The sequence below is a fragment of the Castor canadensis genome, chromosome 13 (assembly GCF_047511655.1).
Source record: "Castor canadensis chromosome 13, mCasCan1.hap1v2, whole genome shotgun sequence".
In the NCBI taxonomy this organism is placed as follows: domain Eukaryota; kingdom Metazoa; phylum Chordata; class Mammalia; order Rodentia; family Castoridae; genus Castor; species Castor canadensis.
In genome coordinates, this window is record NC_133398.1 from 35,291,035 (window position 1) to 35,314,129 (window position 23,095).

General features: G+C 45.4%; 2 protein-coding genes and 1 long non-coding RNA gene across 5 annotated transcripts in view; 1 reads left to right on the forward strand and 2 right to left on the reverse strand.

Annotated features, from left to right (window-relative positions):
* The window catches only part of LOC141415401 (uncharacterized), a 142,825-nt gene that overhangs the window by 18,853 nt on the left and 100,877 nt on the right, over positions 1-23,095 (forward strand). The gene's annotated exons all lie outside the window — the stretch shown is intronic.
* Positions 1,202-7,162, reverse strand: LOC141415672 (coiled-coil domain-containing protein 180-like). The gene is made up of 4 exons (XM_074052646.1): positions 6,814-7,162; positions 3,351-3,456; positions 2,487-2,622; positions 1,202-1,351 (listed from the first exon to the last, which is right to left on the reverse strand). The coding sequence occupies exons 1-4, from the start codon at positions 6,833-6,835 to the stop codon at positions 1,202-1,204; spliced, it is 414 nt and encodes a 137-aa protein (XP_073908747.1). The 5' UTR covers positions 6,836-7,162.
* The window catches only part of LOC109682572 (stimulated by retinoic acid gene 6 protein-like), a 108,546-nt gene continuing 92,706 nt past the window's right edge, over positions 7,256-23,095 (reverse strand). Inside the window, exons 41-48 of the mRNA XM_074051406.1 lie at positions 21,848-21,946; positions 19,043-19,162; positions 17,290-17,462; positions 16,768-17,025; positions 11,652-11,718; positions 10,846-10,987; positions 8,148-8,308; positions 7,256-7,570 (exon numbers count right to left, since the gene is read on the reverse strand). Coding sequence (XP_073907507.1) covers positions 7,403-7,570; positions 8,148-8,308; positions 10,846-10,987; positions 11,652-11,718; positions 16,768-17,025; positions 17,290-17,462; positions 19,043-19,162; positions 21,848-21,946 — 1,188 coding nt within the window. The 3' untranslated portion in view covers positions 7,256-7,402. The remainder of the gene's footprint in view (positions 7,571-8,147; positions 8,309-10,845; positions 10,988-11,651; positions 11,719-16,767; positions 17,026-17,289; positions 17,463-19,042; positions 19,163-21,847; positions 21,947-23,095) is intronic.

A 23,095-nucleotide genomic window follows, 5' to 3' on the forward strand; every position in this document is an offset into this window, starting at 1 on the left:
CACCTGATGATGTTCTTAGGAAGCAGCTGCTAGGATAATCCTCACTGTGCAGGCTGGGGAGACTGGGGGCCCTGAGAGGGACAGTGAACTGATGGAAAAAGGAGGCTCTGAGCCCAGCTCTGTTTCATCAACCTTGTGACCTTGGTTGCATTCAGATCTTCCCAGTGATGGTGACACTGAAATTAAGGAGATGGCACGGGAGGACAGTGAGCAATCACCATGTCAGAGATGTCTTTGGGTAGGTCTTAGTTAAGGAAGGAGTCCAGGTAATGGAACCTGGAAGTGACCTCAGTTCCTTGGTGATAGAGCCAAACAGAACTTAGAACTCTGGTAATCAGGCACCCACATTCTAAAGACAGTTCCCTGTGCATTTTATTTGTTCAGGGACTCTGAGAAGAGCAAAGTGCTTTCCTCAGTTTTCAAGGCTGTTGTCAGAGCAAGAGCCTTTTCCACCATCACAGACATTGACTAAGCCCTCATGCCTGAAGACTCTGACCATTTGACAGGAGGGTACCCCAACGTAACACAGGGCTGCCCCATTCTGACCAGGCCATAACTCCATAACTGTGATCCCACCTGCAGCCCTACACTCTTCCTTCTTACTGTGTGTGTGTGTGTGTGTGTGTGTGTGTGTGTGTGTGTGTGTATTAGGCAAGAGGCAGAGGAGACCCTTCCTGGGCAGGAGCAAGTTGTCAGGCATTGGAACCCTGTTGGGCCTACAGGTTCATGCCCCAGATCATGGCTGACAGGATGGAAACGTGTATGCTGGTTGGAGCATGTCTCTCTCCAGATGTTAATCTCAAGCCCTTGGGCTCTCCTCTCCTTTCTTCTTTGGCTAGAGGTCCGTGCAGCTGCCCCTCTGTGCCCGATGAGGTGTTCCTCAGCAATCATGGCCAGGCAGGCTTCTGACACCTCATGGCCTGGCTGCTAGGCACTGTCTCTGTAGAGCAGCACTCAAGAGAAATGAAAATTGAGGGACCTCGTGTCTATTTTGAGTGACTAAATCCTGGTACCTACCATCCATCCCTCCTAGCTATGTGGACATCCCTTTCACATCTGTGTTCATGGCTGCAAATGAGTTCCACATGGACAGTGACATAATGTGACTTGCCAGTGATAAAGCACTAGTGCGTGGCATGGATCAGGGATGGATAGGTAGCAGGCAGACAGACTGTCAGAAAAATGTGCACAAGACAAAGCTTTATTTGGCAGAAGGCTGGCACAAGTACAGGCCCTTGATGGTGTCCAGGGAGCGTTTCCAGCTGTCCTTCCAGTGCTGAGCCTCCTTCACCAGTGCCGCATCGTCCTTGTGGATTTTCTTCATCTCCTCTGCAAATGATGCTAAGTATTTCTGGGAGAAAAGCAGGAGGAGGGCCATGGTGAGGGATCCCTGCACCCCCTGCCCAGGGAAAATGCTGGAACCTGGGCCACAACGCTCTTGCCCTGCAGGCACCAGCACGAGTTCCACAAGTCATCCCATGAATTTGCCCAAAAACCTGTTGAGACAGCCCACAGGGTAGGTCCTGTTGTTTTCCTCATTTTACAGGTGTGAAGTCAAGCTCAGAGCCTTGCCTGGGGTCACCAGCTCAAGAAAAGCTGACTAGGACCTGTGTCTCTCTGGCTGTGGACCCTGCACCTTCCTGACCTCTGTCCTGCAGGAGAGCCTCCCTGGAGCTCTGGCATCCTGGCTTCTGCAGGAGGCTAAGCGTGGGCCTCCAATATCTCACTGAACTCAGGGGACACAGCTGTTCCTTTGGCCTGGTGCTTGGAGCAGCAACTGGGAAAATGCCAGCAGTGGCACTTCAGGCTCTCCCAAGAGATCCCAAGCCCAAAGGATCTCCAGGCAGGATAAGGTTTTTCTCTGGGCATCAGGACCAAAGGCCCATGAATCTTCAGAGTGGAGAGGTTCCTCGGGTAGCATCTGTGTGCAGACTCCTCATAAGACCATCCCCTCAGGAATTTAACAGGCACTGGAATGAAATCCTAGCTCTGCCACTCTATAGTGTCAAAGAGGGTAAATGTCTTTAGGCATCAGTGTCCTGTCAGTGAAATGGGGACTAAAATTCTTCCTCGGGTTTCTAGGAGGATTCCTGAGATGTCTCAGGGGCTGTTCTGCTACCATGTTCCCAGTATGAACCTAAATGCTACAGTGCCTGTCTCCCCATCCACTGACTCTACTGCCCCTCTGTGAAGACTTTCTCAATGACCAGTGTGGGTGACATGTCCCTTGACTAGCCTCACAGCACCAGGGTCCCTTGCTAGCACTGGGACTGGACATGATCTTTGCTCATGTCCTTGTGCCTGCCTATCAGTGGACATGAGCTTCCCTGAGTGTTGAGTCCTGTGACTCAGGGGCACACTAGCGTATGTTGTCTGCTCCATGGGCCAAATGTTGGGGTGCCTGATGGTGGGAAACTTCCTCCCCAAGGCAGCCAAAGTGAGCTTCCCTGTGCTCCTAGGAACACACCCATCTCACCCTGTCTCACCAGGTATACAGCATCTCGAGCTTCCACAGCTGCCAGATGGCCCAGGGTGGTCTTTAAGGTGGTTATTGAGGGTGTCTTCCGAGTAAGAATCTTGGTTTGGATGGTGATTTCAGTGGGCTTGATTCCTGGCCACTTCCTAAAAACAGACATGTTTGTTTTCATCATTCCCAATCTACTCCCTACTCTTCTTGGAAAAGCTTAGCAGTTTATCGTGGCTTTAATTGCTCAACTAAAAGAAAAGGCTGTACTGAGCATTTCATGTCGTCTTTAAGTTCTCTGTTTCACACTTCCATACTGCTAGATAACAGTGTACAGTCTTGGATTTGGTGTGGGGAAGGGGATGCCACACCTAAAGTTGCTTCCCTTTTTTGGGCCTCAGTTTCCTTATCAGGCTGCCAGGTAGCAGTAGTTATCAGCTCCTGGCCTATAGGGTCTACTGCTAAGAACATGGCTGAGCAGATCACTTTGTGTCCTCTTGCAGCAGCGTCATATTCTTGGGGCACAGAAGACAGGCACTTAGACAGCTCTTGTCACACACAGCAGACAGCTGGAGTGATTCATAGTGCCAGCAATGACCTGAGAATGTGCCTCCCCTAGGTCAGGCCTCCCTTTCTTCGTAGGCTCCTGAACTAGTAATTGTGGAGCTTTACTATGTGCCAGGGGTACCCTATGGACAACTTCCTCTAACTTTCTCTTCATACAGCCATGCAAGGTAGGCTGCCACAGATGAAGAAACTGAGGCTCAGAGCACAGTGCCTTTTGAAGGCTACCAGGTGTGGGTTCAGAGCCTGAGTCCTGATTATTCTACTACCCAGCCCCTGCAGATACAGCCATTCTGTGTCCTTTGCTACCCCAGGCTCTCACCTGCTCCCACGTTCAATCAGGGGCTTCTCACACTCTTCCTCCAGGGAGAGCCTGGCTAGTTTTCTCCGTATGAGGATTGATGTTTTCTGCTTGGGGGGCTCCATCCCTGGAAGGAAAGAGATAGGCTACTGACCATGGACTCTATGACATAATAGATCAGCAGCCTCTCCCTGTGGTAACATTTGGCATTAGGAGGGCTTACCCTGAGAAGAACATATTCAAGGCTGTGTCCATTGAATGTCCTGCTCGCTGACCCAAATTTCATATGCTTTCCTCTGTGTGTGGGGGGGGTTGGTACTGGAGTTTGAACTCAGGACCTCACACTTGCTAAGCAGGTGCTCTGCTACTTGACCCTGCCCCCAGTACTTTTTCACTTTAGTTATTTTGGGGATAAGGTCTTATGTTTTTGCCTGGGGCTGGCCTCAGACCATGATTCTTCTATCTGTACTTCCTGAGTAGCTGGGATTCTGTACAGATGTGCCCCGCCATGCTCAGCTTATTGGTTGAGATGGGTGAGAGAGAGGATCTTGCTAACTTTTTGCCTGGGTTGTCTGTAAACCTTGATCCTCCCACCTACATCTCTGACTCCAAAGTAGTTGGGGTTACAAGTGTAGGCCACCACACCTGGCCTGATGTGCTTTCTTGATGGAAAGAGGGGAGCTCCATATGTGAAATGAGGGCCAGCAAGCAGGAGACTCCCTGACATGTACCCTTGCCTGCATGGATGGTAGGGCCAGCAGCTTGGCCCAGAAGCTTGAGACAAGTGCAGACAGAAGCTGCCTAGGGCCCCATGCAATGGATCTTCTTGGCTCTGTGGCCTGTGCAAGGTACCATGATGGGCTCTGCTGCAGCTCATTTGCCTGGCCTCTCCGGGGTCTCAATCCCTGTTCTCTGGAGGGCCTGCCTTTATAATGAAGTTTACCTTTGACATAGAGACCTGCCATATTGAAAAGTGGCCAACACTTCAAAAATCTGCATATATTTTGACCCAGAAACTATGGTGTTTGTTGCCCTGAATAGCAGGATATAGATGCAGAAATTCTCTTCAGCACAATGACAGGAGTGAAAAATTAGAAATGGCCCAATGTTCAACACTGCGCAGCAATGGGAAATGCTCAGAGAAGAGCATCAACCAGCTTAACCCAGTCCACTGGAAGGGAAATTTGGCTACTTAAGTGCACAATCCCCATGCCCTTCCCCATCTCCACCCTGGCATGCCTGTGCCCACAGGGAGGGGACTAGAAGGATGAAAAGCAAGGGCAAAGGGCACTCATTTCTGGGTGGAAGGAATGTGTCCTTCATTTGCTTCTTAGTTCATATTGAAATTGTAATCAATGTTTATTTAATACAATAAATATGTTTTCTGAGGTATAACTGGATAACAAGCATCACACAAGTTTTTTTTTTAACTATGATTAATGTGTTGTAATTTTGGCTTTTAGGGCTTGTATGGTGGCAGCAAGCATGCATCTTAACCTTTGAAAGGCAGCTGGATGGATGCTCTGGGACAGAAGATTAAATCAACAATTTTAATAAATTTCTGTAAACTAATATATATATATTATATATATATATAATATATATATAATGTGCCTTTGTAACAAAAACTTAAAAATAGAAAAAATGGATCTTACATCTTAGATTAGCAATAAATGAATAACATTGAATATACAATCTTAACATCCTAATGGTTACAAAAGCGATATGTACATTACAGAAAACTTAAAAAATGTCAAACAAACGAAAGGGCTGGTAGAGTGAAACAATTGGCAGAGCACCTTCCTAGTAAGCATGAGGCCTTGAGGTCAACTCCCAGTACATCTAAAAACAACAACAACAACAAAATTTAAATGGCACCTAATAGTGAGAGAAAAAAAAAGGGAGCTTCTCGCCATCCAGCAGAGATGACCATTGTCAGAAAGGTGCCTGCCCCTCAGGTCTGTCTCTCACATTCTATTTGTCTCTCTTGGTCTCTGTCTCACACAAAGTCATTTAAGATTCTGTGAGCTATGAATGTTGATGTCATGTTGTGTTTTTAAACATGGGATCATAGATATGTCTTGGTTATCCACTTGTTTAACTTCCCTTCTTCAGGTCCATGTGCCATGTTGGTGCATAAAGATCTTCTACCCCCACTTTAACAGCTGCACCATATTCACTTGTATATCTGTACCACCGCTTATATGTCAAATCTCCTATGAATAGATATTAGTGTTGTTTCTGATTCTTTGCCATTTCAGACAATTCTGTGATGAATATTCTTGAGATATATTTTGGGCAGTGTGAGCACGCCTTCAGTTGGAACTAGAATTACACCTGCTAGGTCAAAGGCAGACTCATGCAGAATTTTGACAGGGATGGACAAAACATTCTCTAAGACAGTATTTGTCAATGTGCATTTCTGTTAAGGAGTCTGGGGTGCCTCTGCTCCCTGACATCCTCACCAGGGCTGGTTGTCATTGAACCTAATCCTTTGCCAGGAAGCTGGTTGCAAGCCTGTAATTCCAGCACTTAATGAGGCTAAAATGGGAGGATCTTGAGTTCAAGGCCAGCCAGGGTTACATAGTGAAACCCTGTCTCAAAAAACAAAACAAAACAACTTTGGCGGGCTATAGTTTCTCAACTTTGGTGAGAAATTATATCTAAGTGATGCTTATATTCACATTGAGTGAGGTTGAGCTTCTTTTAGTCACTGGCCACAGGAATGTCTTCTCTTTTGAAACACATATGGTTTTTAATGCATTTTATTCGCATATAGTAAAATGTATATAGTGAGGGGTTTCATCATGATGTTTCCGTACGTGGATATAATGTACTTTGATCATATTCCCTCACCCCTCTATTACTCTTTTTATCTCCTTCTCTTCTCTCCCCATTTTCCTTTCCTCTTCAATACCCCTAATAGTTCCCGTTTACTTTCTTGACCTTGACTTTTTGTTGTGTTTGGTTTTTCCCTAGCTCTAACAAATGAGAGAAAAATGTGATGCTTGTCTTTGTTGGACTGGCTTATTTAACTTAACATGATGACCTCCAGTTTTTCATCTCCTTTTAAAAATGAGAGTTCTTCGTACCTCAGGAATAGTAACTCTTTCTTAGAATGACAGGTTATGACAAATACTTTTCCACTCTGTGGTTCCATACTTAACATTTTTCTGCTTTGGTTTTTTTTTTTTTTTTTCAGAGAAGTGTCACTTTTCCTTTATGGCTTCTGGTTCTCATGGCATACTTCAAAAAGGCATCTCTAACCCCCCAAAATTCTTATTGCTAGGGTTCCATTTTTTACCTATAATCTTTTATCCTCCTTTTTAATTCAAAAATTACGTTTTTGAAAACAAATAAAGATTGAGTCCCTCAATGGAGAAACTGCACCATGCTGGACTTGGGAGACAGCAGATGTCCATTTAACACCTGCCAGCTACCCCTATACCCCTGGGGCCAGAGCACAAGGCTGGTGCTCGCTTACTTGCAACCTGGATGTCATCCATGGTGACCAATTCATCCAACTGCAGCAGGAATTTCTCAGTGAAGGAGGCCAAGCTGACTATGAAAAAGCGGCCATGTTTCTTGGCAAATTCCTGGAGGAAACACAGTGAGTGCAGAGCTGCAGGGAACAGGGCTTTCTGCAAGGACAACTGAAGAAGGGTTGGGTTGGCTCTTTAGGAGGATTTGGGGAGCCCACTGATGAATCAAGGCCAAATATCATTGTGCCCGTTGTGTCTGAATTAACCAGCATCTGATCCTTAGAACCAAGACCTTTCTCAAGAGCTGTTTTGGCTTAAGGATAAGAAAGGATTCAGAAATGGCAAAGGAACACATACAGACTAGTTACAAAGGGGAAATGTCATTACCAATTTTGTAAATAATGAATTTAGAAATCAAAGAGATGCAAAATAAAACACCCCAATAATGACTGCTTCACCTACAAAATCCACCCACTTTCATGCCTTCTTTGGCCCAGGTGCCACCCAAGGCCACACTCTGCACTGCTGGTGTCTGCCCATTAGGACCAGCTTTCTGGAGGGCAGTGTGGCTCTTAATACCTGGACTGGGAATCAATATCTCCCCTGCCATTGACCACTGACCTCCAGTCTTTCCCTGTTTCTTGTGATCACGTGGTCCAGCTCGTCCTGTCTTTTCTTTTCCTCTAAGTTTAGAATCTCCATTTTGGGGGCATGTGTGGGATGTCCAAGATTTGGATGGAGCTGCTGGGCATTTTCATCCTTTGATCAAACAATCCAGAATTCAGCAGAGATTTAGATTCAGAATTAAGGTCAGGACCAAAAAGTCACTGGTGTATGTCTTCTGACAATTAAGGCTATGGCTAGACAGATGTGTCCTATGACCAAGTGTCTGAGGGGCTGTGGGTTGGCAGAGGAATGAGTGGCAGCAAGGACAGGATAGGGGCATGGCTGAAGCTAACTCTGAGAGTTGTAAAGAGAGTGAGTTGAACATCTTTCCCAGCACAGTCAGGGATTTAGTCCAATAAAATCAACACCAATTGTGTCTCATGTCTCCAAGGACCAGTGTGAACAACCACTGTTGATCTCAAAACCTATGGCCCACCAAACCCAGTAGATCCTCCCATTAAATCCAACATGGAGTTTATTGAACTTCATTGAAGAAGTATTGGCTTGGCTCTTATTTCGCCAATGCCTCCTGTCTCTCAGCTCCTATCTAATAATCCCAAGTCTGGCTTATCTCCTTACCTTGAACTCAGCTTTGCCATGACCTACCTCCATTCTGAGCTCCTAGCATGTTTGGTCCTAGAGTGGGACTGGCTGGTCCTGAGACCCTCACCTTCCTTTTCTCCAGCAGTGTCTGCTGTTCCTCAAACCGTGCCCGTATCTCTGTCATGGAGGCGCAAAACTTTTTCCAGTGCTGCTCCTTTAAATTCTCCATCACTAGCCAACACACGTGGGGCAGCAGCTCCTCAAATCTCCTCATCTGGGCTCGTAATTCTGCAGGAATTAGGGGGACAGGACCAGGGGCGGGTACAGAGTAGAACCAAGTTGCTGAAGTGATCTCTACAACAAAGGCTCAAGGCAGTTTCCCAAAGGGAAAACTTTGATCTCTATTGTGGTAATAGTTTTTCCATCAAAAGAGGCCCTTTAGTCAAACCAATATAGAGAGTACTGGTTAAGCAAGTTCAAGGGCACCTCTTTTTCTCAGCTCTTTTAAAATGCATTGTGTCTTTTAGCAGCTCTGGCATTTCTCATCCATTACTTCTTCAAATATTGCCTTTACTCTCCTCCCTCTTCTTCTCTACCTCTAAATAACCACATTTGACCTCTTTTGTTCTAATTTCTTCACCTCTCTCCCACATTTCCATCTCTTTATCCTTCTATATTGCATTATGGATATTTTCTTTGGATTAATCTCCTCTTCACCAATTTGACCTTCAGCTGTATATAACCTGTTAGTAATCCCATTCATGGTTTAAAAAATTCCAGCTCTTATTTTTCCTCTTTAGAAGTTCTATTTGATTCTCTTTTTATCTACTTGGTCACTTTAACAGTCTCTTGCTCCTTACTCATGTTTCCAATTCCCTCTTTTATTTAACTATAAGTACATTGTTTTATATTCTGTGTCTGAGATTTCTTTATCTGTAGTCTTTATTATTCTCTTTCTATACCTCCTGCTTTTCATGCTTTGTTTTCTTGTGTTTGTATGGGTTTTGCTGTTGTGTTTATTCATTACAGTGAGTATTTATTCTGGGAATTTTATTTGTGGGAATAGTTTGAGGCCTGAGTTAAAGGTGGAGGATTTGGAGAGGATCTGTAGAATATCTATTAAGAAAGTTGTAGACACTATTGACTCAAGATCCTTTTAAGTTATCAGTTTAAGATCTTTTGGATGGTCCACAAACACAAAACTGAATTCATGTTTAGATATGTATGAATTCAGGTTTAGAAATCATGGAAAGGCTAACTTACAGTCTAGGTTCCCACTGGAGTTTGTTTTGTTTTGTTTTCTTCACTCAGTACCAAGGTTTCTGAGAAAACAGTTTCCTTCTAGCTCCTAAAGGGAGGGGCTTTATGTCCTATTCACCTTAATCTGCAGGTGGAGTCCTATGGGGTTCTGCTCTATGTACAGATTTCCACCTTGGGAAAATCCTGTTCCTAATGCCCTGGAGGCCATGAAAATAAAGGTCACCAAATGGAAGCCAGCAAATGCATTTAGGGTAGTAGCTAAGGTCACTGTTGAACTTATTAGAGCTCCTATTTTCTCTTAGTTTTTGGATTTTTTGTTTCTTATTTTACAGCTACCTCATCAATGGATTTAAAAGACTTTATCTCCCAAATGTCATGTCTAGCATTTTACATGTTGTCAGTGGGAGAGCTGGGAGGGTGTTGAGCTGTGAAACTGAAGAAAATGGAAGTCTCTCTTGATGGAGAGTTGTGAATCTGTCATACAGGGACATAATCTACAACCTTTCCCAAGCCCATTTGAGCATGGGACCTTTGTTTTATGGACAGTCATGTAGGAGGGGATACCCCAGAGTTTATTTGGGGAAAGCCTGAGCTGGAGAAACAAAGTGCTGTACGTAGCTTTGATTCTAGTTATTGTACCAATTCCCTGTGCATGGTAAATCTGTGAAAGGGATTCAACCTCAAAAAAGCCTTTCACCATGGGTGTTGTTAATATCTCCAGTTTACAAACAAAAATAGTGAGTCTCAGAGAGGTGAGATCATTTGACCAAAGTCCCATAGCTGGAAGATGAGAATGCAGGGTTTTGGCCCCCGGTCTGGCTATCCCCTAGTACTCCCCTCCTCCTACCTGTGCCTCTGAAACCACACAACTGAGTACAACAAAATGTGGTAGATCTGTACAATGGAATGTTATTCTGTGATTAAAAAGGAAGGAAATATGTATACAATCTACAATATGTGTAAACCTTGAAAACATTACATAAAATGAGAGGCCATATCAGTCCATTTGCATGAGTGTATAGAAAAGGAAATCCACAGAGACAGAAAGTGGGATGTTGGTTGCTGAAGGCTGTGAGAGGATAGGGAGATGAGGGTTCTAAGATTGGCAGTAGTGATGGTTGCAAAACCCTTTAAACAAACTAAAAACCATAATGGAACTTGATTTTTACTACCTGGGTGAATTTTATGGTAAGCAAATAATGAACAGTATTTTTAGTGGTAAAGATCACAATTTTCTGGGCATGGTACTACATACCTGTAATCCCAGCACTGAGGCTAAGGAGGTGGATTAGAGTTCAAGGCCAGCCTGGATTACATAGTAAGACCCTTAAAAAACCTAAACTCAAACAAATTTCTCAAGAAAAGTGAATTTTTTTGCATTATTTTCCTCCCAGTTAAACCTGATCATTTCTTTTACCTAATTCTAAGAGGTTGGCTTTTCACAGAGAGGATTCTCTGTCTCCCCAGTGAGTCTGAATGAAGAGGGAATGAGGTCAAACTCCATCACTGGCTTTGTGCCACACTCACATCCCACCTGCCATCAGCATCCCACCACCCGCACACACCAATGAGGCAGGAGTTATGGTACTCTTCTGCCTGGGTCTGGTACTCCAGTATCTTCTTGCTAATGTGTTCAGCGCACTGGTCAAAGTTATCATGCATGCAATCGGGCCTGGTGACCGGACGCTTCTCTTTGCGGTAAAACTCCTGCAAGAGAGAGGTGACTACATGTGGGTAAGGATTCTCCTCGAGGGACTCAGGCCCTGTCTTGACCAGCCCACTTTCACCTCTACCTCTTAGCCTTTGCTCTTGCTTTTCTCTGCCCTTGTGACCTTCTCTGCATCCCACGGATGACCAGCAGACTTGAGGCCACAGTTGGCCCTATTACTTCTTGAGTGAGTGGCAAAATCCTAGTTAGCTTTCAAGACCCAAATCAATGACATTTCAAATTGTGACCAGGCTAGGAACTTAGTAGGAAGATGGGTATAGGCCAGGGCACACTGTGTGGGGTATGCAGGAACAGGATGCTGGGCTGCCCCCATACCCTGCCCAGCTCCCTGTGCCCACCATGTCTGTTGGCCTCCTGCTGGGCACCTAAGGGGCAGAGGCTGGGCTTGTTCCTTCTGGCACACCCAGTACCTGATATGCATCCAAGAAATGTTTGGTGGCTGCTTGAATAATGAATAAATAAATGCTGAATGAATGAGATTCAGTTTCTAGGAGGACAGAAATCACAGGAGGTAACAGAATTTGGGGAGGTTCTAAGGCGGGGTGGGCCTCTCTTATCATTTTCCCCTTAGTGTCCATGACCAGCAAACCTCAGAAGGCAGAGACAGCCAGGGTCAAGCCTGTGAAGGGTGGTGGCCCTCACCTCTGCAACACTCAGCCGGTGCTCGTTGCTTTCCCAGAGGAGGGCCAGGATGATGCTTTTAAAATCCCTGCAATACACATGAGGCAGATTTGTGAGGGGCCTCATCTGCATATATCTCACAGACAAAACCCAAAACAGAACGTTCTGAGTGCTCTATTTTAGTCCTGTCACTCCTAGGAGCTACTGCCCCAGGACCTGTGCACACCCTGATTCCTCTCCAAAAAAGCTGTGAAATTTCTTCTTGGTCACATTTGTTCCTGCTGTTCCTCAGATCTCAGCTCAGTGCCAGTTCCTAACTACCTGGGTCTGGTACTCTCAGAGAGCCGCTCAGTCCTACAGCACTCTAAACAAGCATCTTGGTTTTGATTTGTTTGACTGGCTGATTAGCCTCTATCTCTCCCAATAGAATGTAAACTTCACCAGTTATTTAAAAATGCTAACTGGGGAAGGTGGGAGAGGGTGCCATTCATCCATAGCTCTAGTACCTAGGGTTACTGCATAAGCAAACCAGAACCCAACTTACAAGGGCCACAGTCTAAGAAACTCAAGCATAACAAATCTGGGACTTTCCACTCTATCTAGTCACATATTTTCTTCATTTTGCTTCTGTGAACACCTTATAAAAGTTTTCTACTGCCTCGGTGCTGCCTTGGTGGAGCCCTGAGCCATCAGTGTTGAGGCACTGCCAGTTCATGAATCAGTGTGTTCAAATAAGCACATTAACATTGTAGTGTGCCTGAGTTTACCTTCAGGCACAGGACGTGGGCTGTGTGCATCTGGTTTTGTTATCCATGGAATCCCCAACCCCAGTACAGTGCCTACAACTGTCGGTGCCTCAGTGTTGGCTGAAAGACTGATTTCTTGCAAATGGTAACCAAAAGAGCAGGATTTCCTGTCCTCTTGCTCACTGGCCTTTAGGCCCACAGTGCACAAACCAGGGCTTACAGCAAATTACCACAGACCTGATGGATGATCCTGCTCCATTAGATCAACTGTTTTGAAAGCAAGAGATCAGGGACATGCATTAGAACCTCATGTACCCACAGGACACTTAATAGTTCACAATCTGTATAAAGTGGCCCAGTGACTGCTATACACATACAATCACTGTTTACCAGTCTCTAGAGTGTTTGTGTATTGGCTTCTTGATAATTCATGTTGCAATTCACTGAAGAAAAGTAGAAATACATTGAAAATGAGGGATAAATTAATACCAACCTTTTAATATATTTTCTTCTACTAATTTTATTTTAAATTAGTTATAATTAGGTTTGTGTGTATTTCACATTCTGCTCTGGTCACTTATTCAACTGTTAAGTGTCCCCCATTCTGTGATGTGATTTTAGATGGTTGTGGACATCATTAAGTATATCCACCACAGTTTATAGTCCTGTGGTTTTGGACTTCAGGTTTTCCCCAGTTTCATTTAGCATAAAAAGTATATCATGGAATATCTTTGTGCAAGAAGTTTTTTTCTTGTGAATGAGTATGGGTGTGATTTCCTTGGGAGAAAGATGTGAAGAGTTGCAGAAAGGCACACTTTCATGGCCTTCACTAAATGCTGGCAGATTGCTTTCTGGAAATGTAATGTGCTGCTGACTCCAGCCCTCAGGGCAAGAGGGCAGCCATCTCCACCCTCCTTCTCTAAACTGGCAGTTTACAAACATTCACTCATGCCTTCATTATCCTCAGGTGAAGCATGGAATGGACTTGCTCCTCTTTCTTTTTTTTGCATATCAGCAAATCTAAGTGGTTATTTCTAACCATGTTTCCTCTTTGGGGCATGGTTCCTCTTTGAATCTCCACCCTTCAAATCTCAAGGTTTCCTTAACAACTTACTTGTGGATGAGGGAGGCATTAATCTATTTGTTTGTCTTTTATTTATTTATTTTTGCAAATTTACCATATTTTGAGAATTCTACTACTGTGTCTTAGGGTGATGATCCCGTGTTACTGAAGGTTCCATCCCAGGATCCAGGGAACTGGCAGGCTCTTCTCCCCAGTTCTAAAAGGAGAGCTCTCTTCTCAGCCCCCGTGCAGGCAGGAAGACTGAGGTTTGGGGAGAATTTCTGTCCCTTGGTGGGTCCTTTGTGGGGATATAAACAGGATGAGTCTGATTCCATTTCTTCAACAATCAACCACTGCACTATGTCAGAAGAGTCTCCTCTTTTTCAGAGATTTCATAAATGCTCAATTTTTTTTTCTATTTGCCCTACAGTTTTTTTTACAAGTCACTACAAAACTGTGGTGCATCAATATTTTGAAATACTATTCAGTTATACAAAGGAATGCACTATTGATACATGTGACAATGTGGATGGGTCTTGCTATTGTTTGAATGTGTCCTTAAAAGTTTTGTGTTGGAAACAGCCCCCAATGCAACTCTGTTGAGAGGTGGGGCCTTTATTTAAGAGGCGATTAGATCATGAAGTCTCTTCCTTCATGACTAGATTAATACCATCCATTATCATAGGAGTGGGTTCCTGATAAAAGGATGAGTTTGGACCCCCTTGCTCTCTCTTTCTCTCTTCCCCTCCCCGTCTCTTGTCCTCTCTTGCTGTTCCAATTCCTGCCATGGGATGATGCAGGAAGAAGGCCCTCACCAAGCCGGGTGCCAGTGATTCACACCTGTGATCCTAGCTATTCAGGAGGAAGAGATGGGGAGGATCTTGGGTTGAAGCCAGCCTGGGCAAATAGTTCGTGAGACCCTATCTCAAAAAACTCTTCACAAAAATAGGGCTGGTGGAGTGGCTCAAGGTGAAGGCCCTGAGTTCAAACCCCAGTACTGAAAAAGAAAAAACAGAAAAGAAGGCCCTCACCAGATGCTGCCCCCACCCCCACTTTTAAGCCAAGGTCTTAGCTATATAGACAAGGCTAGATCCCGAGCTTGTGATCTTTCTGCCTTAGCCTACTGAAAGCTGGGACTATAGGACAGTGCCACCCTGCCTGGCTAGATGCCAGGTTCATGGCCTTGGGCTTCCCAACCTCCCAAATTAATCTTTGCTCCTTGTAAATTATCTAGCTTCAGGTATTCTGTTATAGTACAAACGGACTAAGACAGATCTCAAGGGCATGGTACTGAGTGCAAAAAGCCACTTTGAGAAGGTCAAATGCTACATTAGTCAATTTATATGATACTCTCCATGTGACAAAATTATAGGAATGGAGTACAGATTCTAGGTTTCTCGAGGTTGTGACAATGTGGGAAGGGGGCTGGAAGTGGCATTATGAAGGGTGAACCAGTGGGAGAGTTCTGTATCGCGATTGTGGTAGTGATTACAGGAATCTCTACATAGGATAAAATGACACAGAACTACAGAAAAGAGAATCAGAGTTTCAACAGTGTGGGATTGTCTTTGGTGTGTGAGACAAGGGCTACTGACTGACAGGCCACTCTGGTTCATCTGGTGGATCAGCTACCCTGCTTTACATGGTTCCCCAGCTCCAGAGATAAGACCCCTGGGGTTAAAGGCTGCCAAGAAGAGATGCTGTGTGGAGGGATCACTCATGAGGGGGAATCGGGGCTCTACTGTGGAGCTTGACTCTCCAAAGGTTTTTAACTTTCTGAACTTGATATTTTGCTGGTTTTCTTGAAATGAAGGTGTAGTATAACTGGACCAGATTTTGTTTCATTCATTAAAATGACGATTAAATAAAAGAGAAATGGGTGTCATGCTGTAGGATGAAGGTATACAGTGGTCTATAGTGTAGGTACAGACAGAAGGCAGGACTGGGCCTTCAGGAGCCCTGCCTGGGACATAGAGATGTTGGGTAACCTGGGAGGCCCTTCAACTCCTCAACAGCTCTGAAGACAACCTTTTCTTAGGGTGAAACTTTTACTGCTAATGCCCAGCAAAGGTCAAAGGAGGAGGACAAGGGGCACAGGTGCTTAGGCCAGGAAATTTGCATCCTCCCTTCCCTGTGGTAAGGACCTAAAGAAAAACAGGGTGAACCACAAGTAGGCTTGCCAGGGTTAGCGAATAAAAATATGGTGTGCCCAGTGAGACATGAATTTCATATATGTAATGAGTAATTTTTAGAATAAGGATGTCTCATGTAATATTTGGAACATACTTTGTTAAAAAATTAGTTGTCATTAATCTGAAATTTAAATTGAGCAGCACACTCTCTTATCTGGCATCCCTGGTTACATTTTATAACCTCTGAGAGACTGAATATTAAAATAGTTGATGGTGGGATCATATATTAGAAAACACAACTCTTACACACAGACTGTAGCACACTACCCAGAACACCAGCCCTGTTGTCTATGGTAAACAGTCCTGCTATAGATCAGACTGACAGGAAGTCAGATTGCTCTCGGTAGTGATTGTCTAAGAAGCTAAACAATATTCACCATATAATAGGACCCCCTGGCCAGGACTTTAATATTAAATGACAGCTTCCCTAATTTTTTACTCTGAAAGCAATCAGAGAAAGCCAGATAAGCACCTAAGGCACCACATAGGTCTGTTTTCAGTGGGCTGGCTTCCAGCTTCCCTAGACCAAGAGTCTCCAATCAGACATACCTGGGGCCTTCCCAGCTTTTCACTAGCAGGCTTCCCACTCCCCTGCCTACCCTTGAGTCATCCAAACATACTTGATGGTGGCCAACTCTCTGCCCCAGCCAGCTCTGAATCAAATGCCTTTGCTCTTCTTATTTGGTTGGTCTTTGTTTCTTCTAAAATACCTTCTGCAGGTAAAGGAAGGGCCTCCCGTCTCTTTCTTGAAACCAGGAATTCACCCATGTCAACCAGGGTTTGTGAAAGATTAGGGAGTCAGTTCAGCTATGTAGTTTCTGTTATCCATCTTCCATAAAATCTTCCATTTGGAGCTGGTGGCCAGATCCTCAAATCTAAGGACCCCTCCAGGGTATAGTAGATGGAGCACAGAAGGACATCAAGGCCCCAGACCCCTGTATCTGTGATGTCACTCCAGGAAAACCATTTGCTCCATGGTTCCACCTATTCCTCTTTCTAGCCATGATCATGCATGTGGGGAGGTGGCAGGACTGAATCTCCCACCTCCCCACATGGACAAACACCCAACTCCCAAACACCTGTCCAGGCGAGAAGTATATGGAAAGGGGAGATTCTGGGCAGCCTGGCATACCTACCTCCCTTCTGAGGTGGCACTGGCATTGTGCAAGGACTTCTTTGTGAAGTTTTCTGCCCGACAGTGATATCGCTTCAAGACTTTGGGTGACAAATGCAGAAGACAAGAGCAGAAGACATCAGGTGAGGATGGGCGACAATCACTACTAGGTTCCCCCCCACACCTCTTCTGGCTTCCCTGAGACTCACAGGTGTGTTTGCTGCAACTTGTTAGTGACTGATCTTTTTCACAGTGGTGCCCTGATTTTGTCTTGGGAATTCTAAAACCAAAGGAAAGGGAGTGAGCTTCTCTATGGTGACCATGGGGACCTCTCATGCTAGGCCCTGGGCAGCATCCCTATTGGTCCTCAACATCATGTGTGTAGATGCCATCATGAGCTCAGGCATTCAGGTGAGGAACAGAAGCTCCAAGAGGGGATGCCCTTGGCCCAAACACATGGGCTCCCGGGTTGAGCTCCCATAGGAACCCCAGTGTGCTAAATCCTGAAGGGTCAGGGCCATGGGCCATAATGGCAGGCACTCACTGCAGGATCTTCTTGACCACCTCTATGGCAGGGTCTTCAAGCATGGGCTTCCCCATGCGGCTTGGCTGTGCAAAGGACTCAGGGGTGACCAGGCCCACTTTGGCCTCCTCCTCAAGGGCCTCTGAGGATACCTGGATGTCACTTTCTGCCTCCAAGTCCATCAGGACACTGTCCTGCAGGCCAAAGAGAAGGGCTGAACATATGGGCCCCAGCTCAGATGCTGGGGAAGCAACCAGCTGGTTCACACTCCACTATCTCTTTGTCTAAGTGGTGGCTGGAGATGAGTTGCCTGGCTTCTTGCAGCCTCTTTTCTCTCCTATAAGATGGTAAAAGTCCTATCTTCCGTGGGATGGCTGTTCACCCATTCATCCATTCCTTCATTCATTCATGCCTTTAGAAATGCTTCCTGAGAGCCAGATCTCAGGAAGTAGACAGGCCAGATCTCAGGGGTAGACAGGCCATATGGTGTCCCTTCCTTCATGGATTTGCAATCTATGCAGGAGAGACAAGACATTTAATTTACACTTAGGCAAACAAATGCTTGGTCAAAATTGGGAGAGTGCTGTGAAGGAAAAGTTCCAGCATCTTCTGTGAGTGAAGTGAGACCTGCAGGGTTGGCTGCAGAGGTGCCCTGGTGGTGTTTTTGACCAAATGGATGATGGAATGAATGAAGGCAAGGCTGAGTGAGTAACTCCCCTGTGAATGGGACTTTGACAAAAGTGTGACAATGGTGCCTACGGTGAGTGGTTAGTGCTTATTCTGAGTCTCATCTCCTGTCAGCCTCATGAAGAAAGGGCCCACCCAGGCTGAACCCTTGGTGCCTCTGGCTTGCTATGCACAGTACTGTGGGAGGATGGATTTTTAGTGCTGGATCCACAGTGGAAAAAGCCTCCTTGTAGACAAAAGGGTGGCCAAAACCTGGCAGCAGAAGCAGAGCCAGCAGTAACCACTCCTGCAGCAGTCAGCTCTCAGATGCCCTCCCTGAGAGTAGCTAAGAACCTCATGTGGGCAAAGCTCCATGTGAGGATTGAGCAGAGAGCCATGCAGGTTCTGCTCTCAAAGAGCTCACAGTCTTGGACAGAAAGCCCCTTAACTGGAGAACTCACCACCTGGTCTTGGGTCATGAGGAAATGGGATGTGCTCTGAGGCTAGAGGATTCCCACCCAGACAAGAAGGTGAAAGAGGGCTTAGGGGAAGTGCTGTCTAGGCTGGGTGACAAGGATAAAGGAGCTGTGAATGACTGAGCACCATGGAGGCTGTGGCATGATAAGTTTGAACTTGACCTAGAGGGCAGGGGAGTGACAGTTATTTGGGCCTTTTCTGGTGTTTGGTTTAGCTGAAGTTTAGGGAACAGACCACAGGGGATGTAAGAGGACATGGCAGCCAGATGAGGAAGATACTGGGGCTTGGACTTGATGGTGGGCTGCAGGTGAGAAGGAAGAGGCTGAGATGGGATGGGGCTGGCCTGTGAACCACCGGCCTGTGACTTGAGGCTCCTGATGGAGAAGGGGAGGGGACACCAGGAGGTAAGGGGCCTCCTAAGAGACCAATGTAGGGAGGTGGCCCATGTAGGATCTCAATTCAGATCTGACCCCACAGCTGTGACCCTTCCATGGCATCCCATCTGGGCTGCTATTTAGCAGGGTCCTGGGAGTCTCCTCTTCCCTTAGGTTACGCTGAGGCCTTTCAGGTCCCCTGGGAACTTAGATAACACCTCATACACTCTTGCCTACCGCCCCATGCCATTCCCTACCATAAAGACCTCTTGAGTCACGGACACCATGTCCAGGCTGCAGTTGAGGTACTTAATCCTCTGGCTCAGTTTTTCTTTCCAAGTTTGAACAAACCCAAGGAGGTCGTCTGTGGTCACCACCTAGAGGAAACATGGAGGAAAGAAGCCCCAAGGAAGCAGGCAGATCCACCAGAAGTGCAGGAACAGGGGCTGGTCCCATAGGATGCCTCTTGGTAACCTGAAGTTCCCTCACTTTCAGGAAGGCCCCTGGAATAGTGTCTGGCTCTCCCTGTGGCTGACCGGGGGCAGGGAATCCTTCACTAACAGAGGCCTGAGGCGTTCTATGGGTTCAACTCTGGATAAGTGACTCAAACTTGCTTGACCTAGTCTCCTCATCTCTAAAATGGGGACATGGAATGTTCCCTAGATCTCCTCTAGGTATTATATTGTTTGCAAAAAATAGACAGAACTGGAGATCTTCATGTTAAGTGAAAAAGCTAGATTCAGAAAGACAAATATATGTTCTCTCTCATATGCAGAATATAGACTTAAAAAACAATGAATGACATAAGTGTAAAACAGAGATTACTTGGGGGTGAGAACCAGTGGGAAGGAGATGGTGAAAGGAAAGGTTGAAGGAGGGATGGATATGATCAAGGTACTTTATATGCATTATGAAAATACAATAATGAGACTCATTAAATTGTTTAAAAAGGGAAGAGAAGGGAGAAGAAAGAGTAACAGAGTGGTAAATTTGATCAAAGTACATTAAATGTATATATGGAAATATCACGATGAAACCCCTTTATACAGTTAATATATGCTAATAAAAGAAAAAGGCAATATGTAGTCCAGGTTGCAAGGGTATGTGGGAGGGTGTAGAAGGGCTGACTGGCCATCCCCATAGAAACATCAAATAGACACCCCCCTTGGAACAGTACTCTAAAGGTGCACAGGGATGTACCCTCAACCATCTTTACCCCACCACATATCCAAAACATAACTACTGTCTCCTAATCACTGCTCTGCAGGCTACAAGCCAGTCTCTTCCATCAACACAGAAATGCTAGCTTGGCAAGCCTTCTGGCATCCACCAATGGCCTGACAGGAGATGGAAGAGTGGGGTTCAGGAGAGGAGGAAATATGAGGGACTAAACATCTCTATTGTGGAGAGACAGTGCTTGTCCTACAGGGCCTTTGCAAGGGTCACAGCAGGTTAACCAGCTTGTCCCTTGCTCTCAAGTAGGTGGGCTCATAGGGAGACCAGGTAAGTCATGGGCAAAATACAGAAACCACTTTTCATCAGCACATCAGCACTGCAGCGCAACTAACTCAGTGTTGTGTAGAAACCTGCGCAGAGTAGGTGGCAGGGCGGAGAGTCTCCATTGAGAATGAGAACAGAGGGACATTTATTCTGCACTCTATGCTCTGTGGGTGTTTGATCTTCTCTCACAAATCATGTGTCACTATAGAGTGGAAAATTAATGTCCTCTTGATGCTCACAACAATGGAACCACAACTCCAAGTCATGAAATGGAAAAGGCAGAGGGGAGGCATGCCTCACTCAAGACCCTCAGGCCAGGGCTGAGGGTCTGGTTCTGGAGGCCCCTGGTTGAGCTGCTGAGGAAAAGTTCCTTACATGGCCAGGGTGCATGTAGAAAGAGGGCAGAAATGCACATTTGTGGCAGAAAAACAAAGCATATAGACATCCTGAGACCTGCTCAGGTGATTGGGAACCTGGAGACATTTAGAACTAAACTCCTGCCAAACTTTGCTCCAATCTGAGTTTTCATGGCTTAGACATAGAAAATAAGTTTGTGTGCTATGACCAAAAGATGAAAGTGAGGGCTGAGGTGTGGCTCAAGTGGAGGACACTTGCCTAGTAAGTACAAGTCTCTGAGTTCAAACCCCAGTACCACCAAACAAACAAACAAACAAATACAAGTAAATGTTTCCTAACTGGATGCTGGTGGCTCACGTCTATAATCCTAGCTACTTGGGGAGCTGAGATTGGGAGGATAGTGGTTCAAGGCCAACCCATGCAAATATTTCTTGAGATCCCCATCTCCAAAATAACCAGAATAAAATTGACTGGAGGTGTGGCTCAAGCGGTAGAGTGCCTGCTTTGAGAATGCCTTCCTTGCAAGAGTGGAGCCCCAAGTTCAAACCCCAGTCCCACCAAAAAAAAAAAAGAGAGAGAGAAAGTGAAGCCAAACAAAAAGTGGTTGTTGGAGCTGGCATGGTGGTGCATGCATGTAATCCCAGCTACTCAGGAGGTGGAGGCAGAGGGATTTTCAGTTTGAGATCTTGAGCCTGGGTAAAGGTAGAGAGACACTGTCGTAAAAACAAAAGGACTGTGGTATGGTTGAAGTGGTAGAGTACTTGCCTAGAAAGTATGAGGCCCTAAGTTTAATCTCCCACCACCACCAGACAGACAGACAGACACACACACACACATTGTTTTTAAAAAATGTTCAGAAGGTAGAGCCCTGCTTCTGTCATCCATCTAGGACTGAGTTCTCATTTCAGCAAAGGATGCCTGATGACATCACAAGGAGAGTGAGGCCCACGAACAAAGGACTCAAGCCCAGACCGTCATTGAACTCTGCATGGTTGTCTGGGGTTGGTGGGGGAGAGGGCACCATGGCTGGTTTCTCTTCTCTTCCTTCACTGACTAAAATGGGAAAGGCTCAAAGACCCCATCCCATCCCATACCTCCTTGCTCGTGCTGAGGAAATCCTATGCCTCATGTAAGTTTGTGTCAAGTTTAGGATTCTAGCAAAGCATATCTTGATTATTCATATGCAGAATCTACTGAGCACTCACTGTTTTATCTCCTCTTGGGTTTCGACATGTTTCTATGTTGTGTTGAAGCTGCTTCAGAGAAAAATTTAATCCATCTGTTTGTGAATTGGATTTTGCCACCTAGAAAACCAGAGGTGCCAGATTTTGTTTCTAGAATATAAATTGTGATCAGGAAAATACTCAGCAAAACATCTGAGAAAATGATAAAAATTGAAATATGGCACAAATGCACAGGTATATCAGAAACTAGATGAATACAAATTAAAAAGATTTGTTTTCTTATGAAATAGGTAAAGTATGAGTGAAACTGGCACTCCAGAGTGTGGACAAGTCTGCAAAACCCACAAAAGTTGTAAATAACTTTGGACCGTCCATGTTGTGGCCCAGGGTTCCTGCTCTCAGGACACCCAAGGAGACAGGCAGAGTGTCCTGGGCAAGTGCACTTCTCACAGCCTGGGCATTCCGATGAGAAAGGAAATCCGCCCAGAATTCCTCTACAAGGAAAAACCATGGAACATCCATGAGAGGGAAGCCGTCCAGTGGGTATTTTTGAAGAATATTTAAATATACAGCTTATAAAACTGTAGAAATAGTAAAGGGTCAGTCTGGATATATTTCCATCTTCTCATGGACAGAAAAAAAAATTTAACAATAAATCGAAATCTTAAGCAAGAATTATAACTATGTGGTCGATCCTTCCCTTTTGTATTTGTTCCATATTTTCAATATTGGTCACAATGGAAATGCACTTGGCCAAGTGTGCTCTTTTAATAGGACAGGGGTGACAGATTTGTGTACTGCTGTGCTTCTTAAAGTTGCCCCTCCCCCTCCTTCTGGAATGACTAGAAGCCTCCTTTGGAGGTTTTTTGGGTGCCTCCAGCAATACCTGCCTCTGAGGATTCTCTCTGCACCAGAGGTCACAGCTTAGCACATACTAACTCCTCCACTGGCCCCACAATCTTATGAATTGCTCCTCTGATTCCCATTTCACATATGAGTGAGTTAAGTTCCTCTTGGGGTAACAGCAGGAGGCTGGATTTGAGTCCAGTGTCAGCTTAAGACTTCAGCAAACCCTTTTTGTTGGAATGCCGTCCTCAGCGTGGGACCTCAGACACTGCTCCCTGAACTGTGCTGCTCGGTGTTTGCCCAGGCCTTCATGGCCAGTTCACCCTGAGTGCTACCTGTTTAATTGTAACGTGTCTCTGACAACATCTTGTCCAAGTCACTGGTCTCTTGGTCTCAGTCTCACACCCTGCCTCACACCCATTC

What these genes read in the sequence shown, in the direction of transcription:
- LOC141415672 (XM_074052646.1), bottom strand. Translation starts at nt 6,835, where the DNA reads ATGGATGACATCCAGGTTGCAA. An exon ending in GGATGACATCCAGGTTGCAA is followed by an intron (nt 3,457 to 6,813) that starts GTAAGCGAGCAC and finishes CTTTCCTTCCAG; the next exon opens with GGATGGAGCCCCCCAAGCAG. An exon ending in CTGATTGAACGTGGGAGCAG is followed by an intron (nt 2,623 to 3,350) that starts GTGAGAGCCTGG and finishes GTCTGTTTTTAG; the next exon opens with GAAGTGGCCAGGAATCAAGC.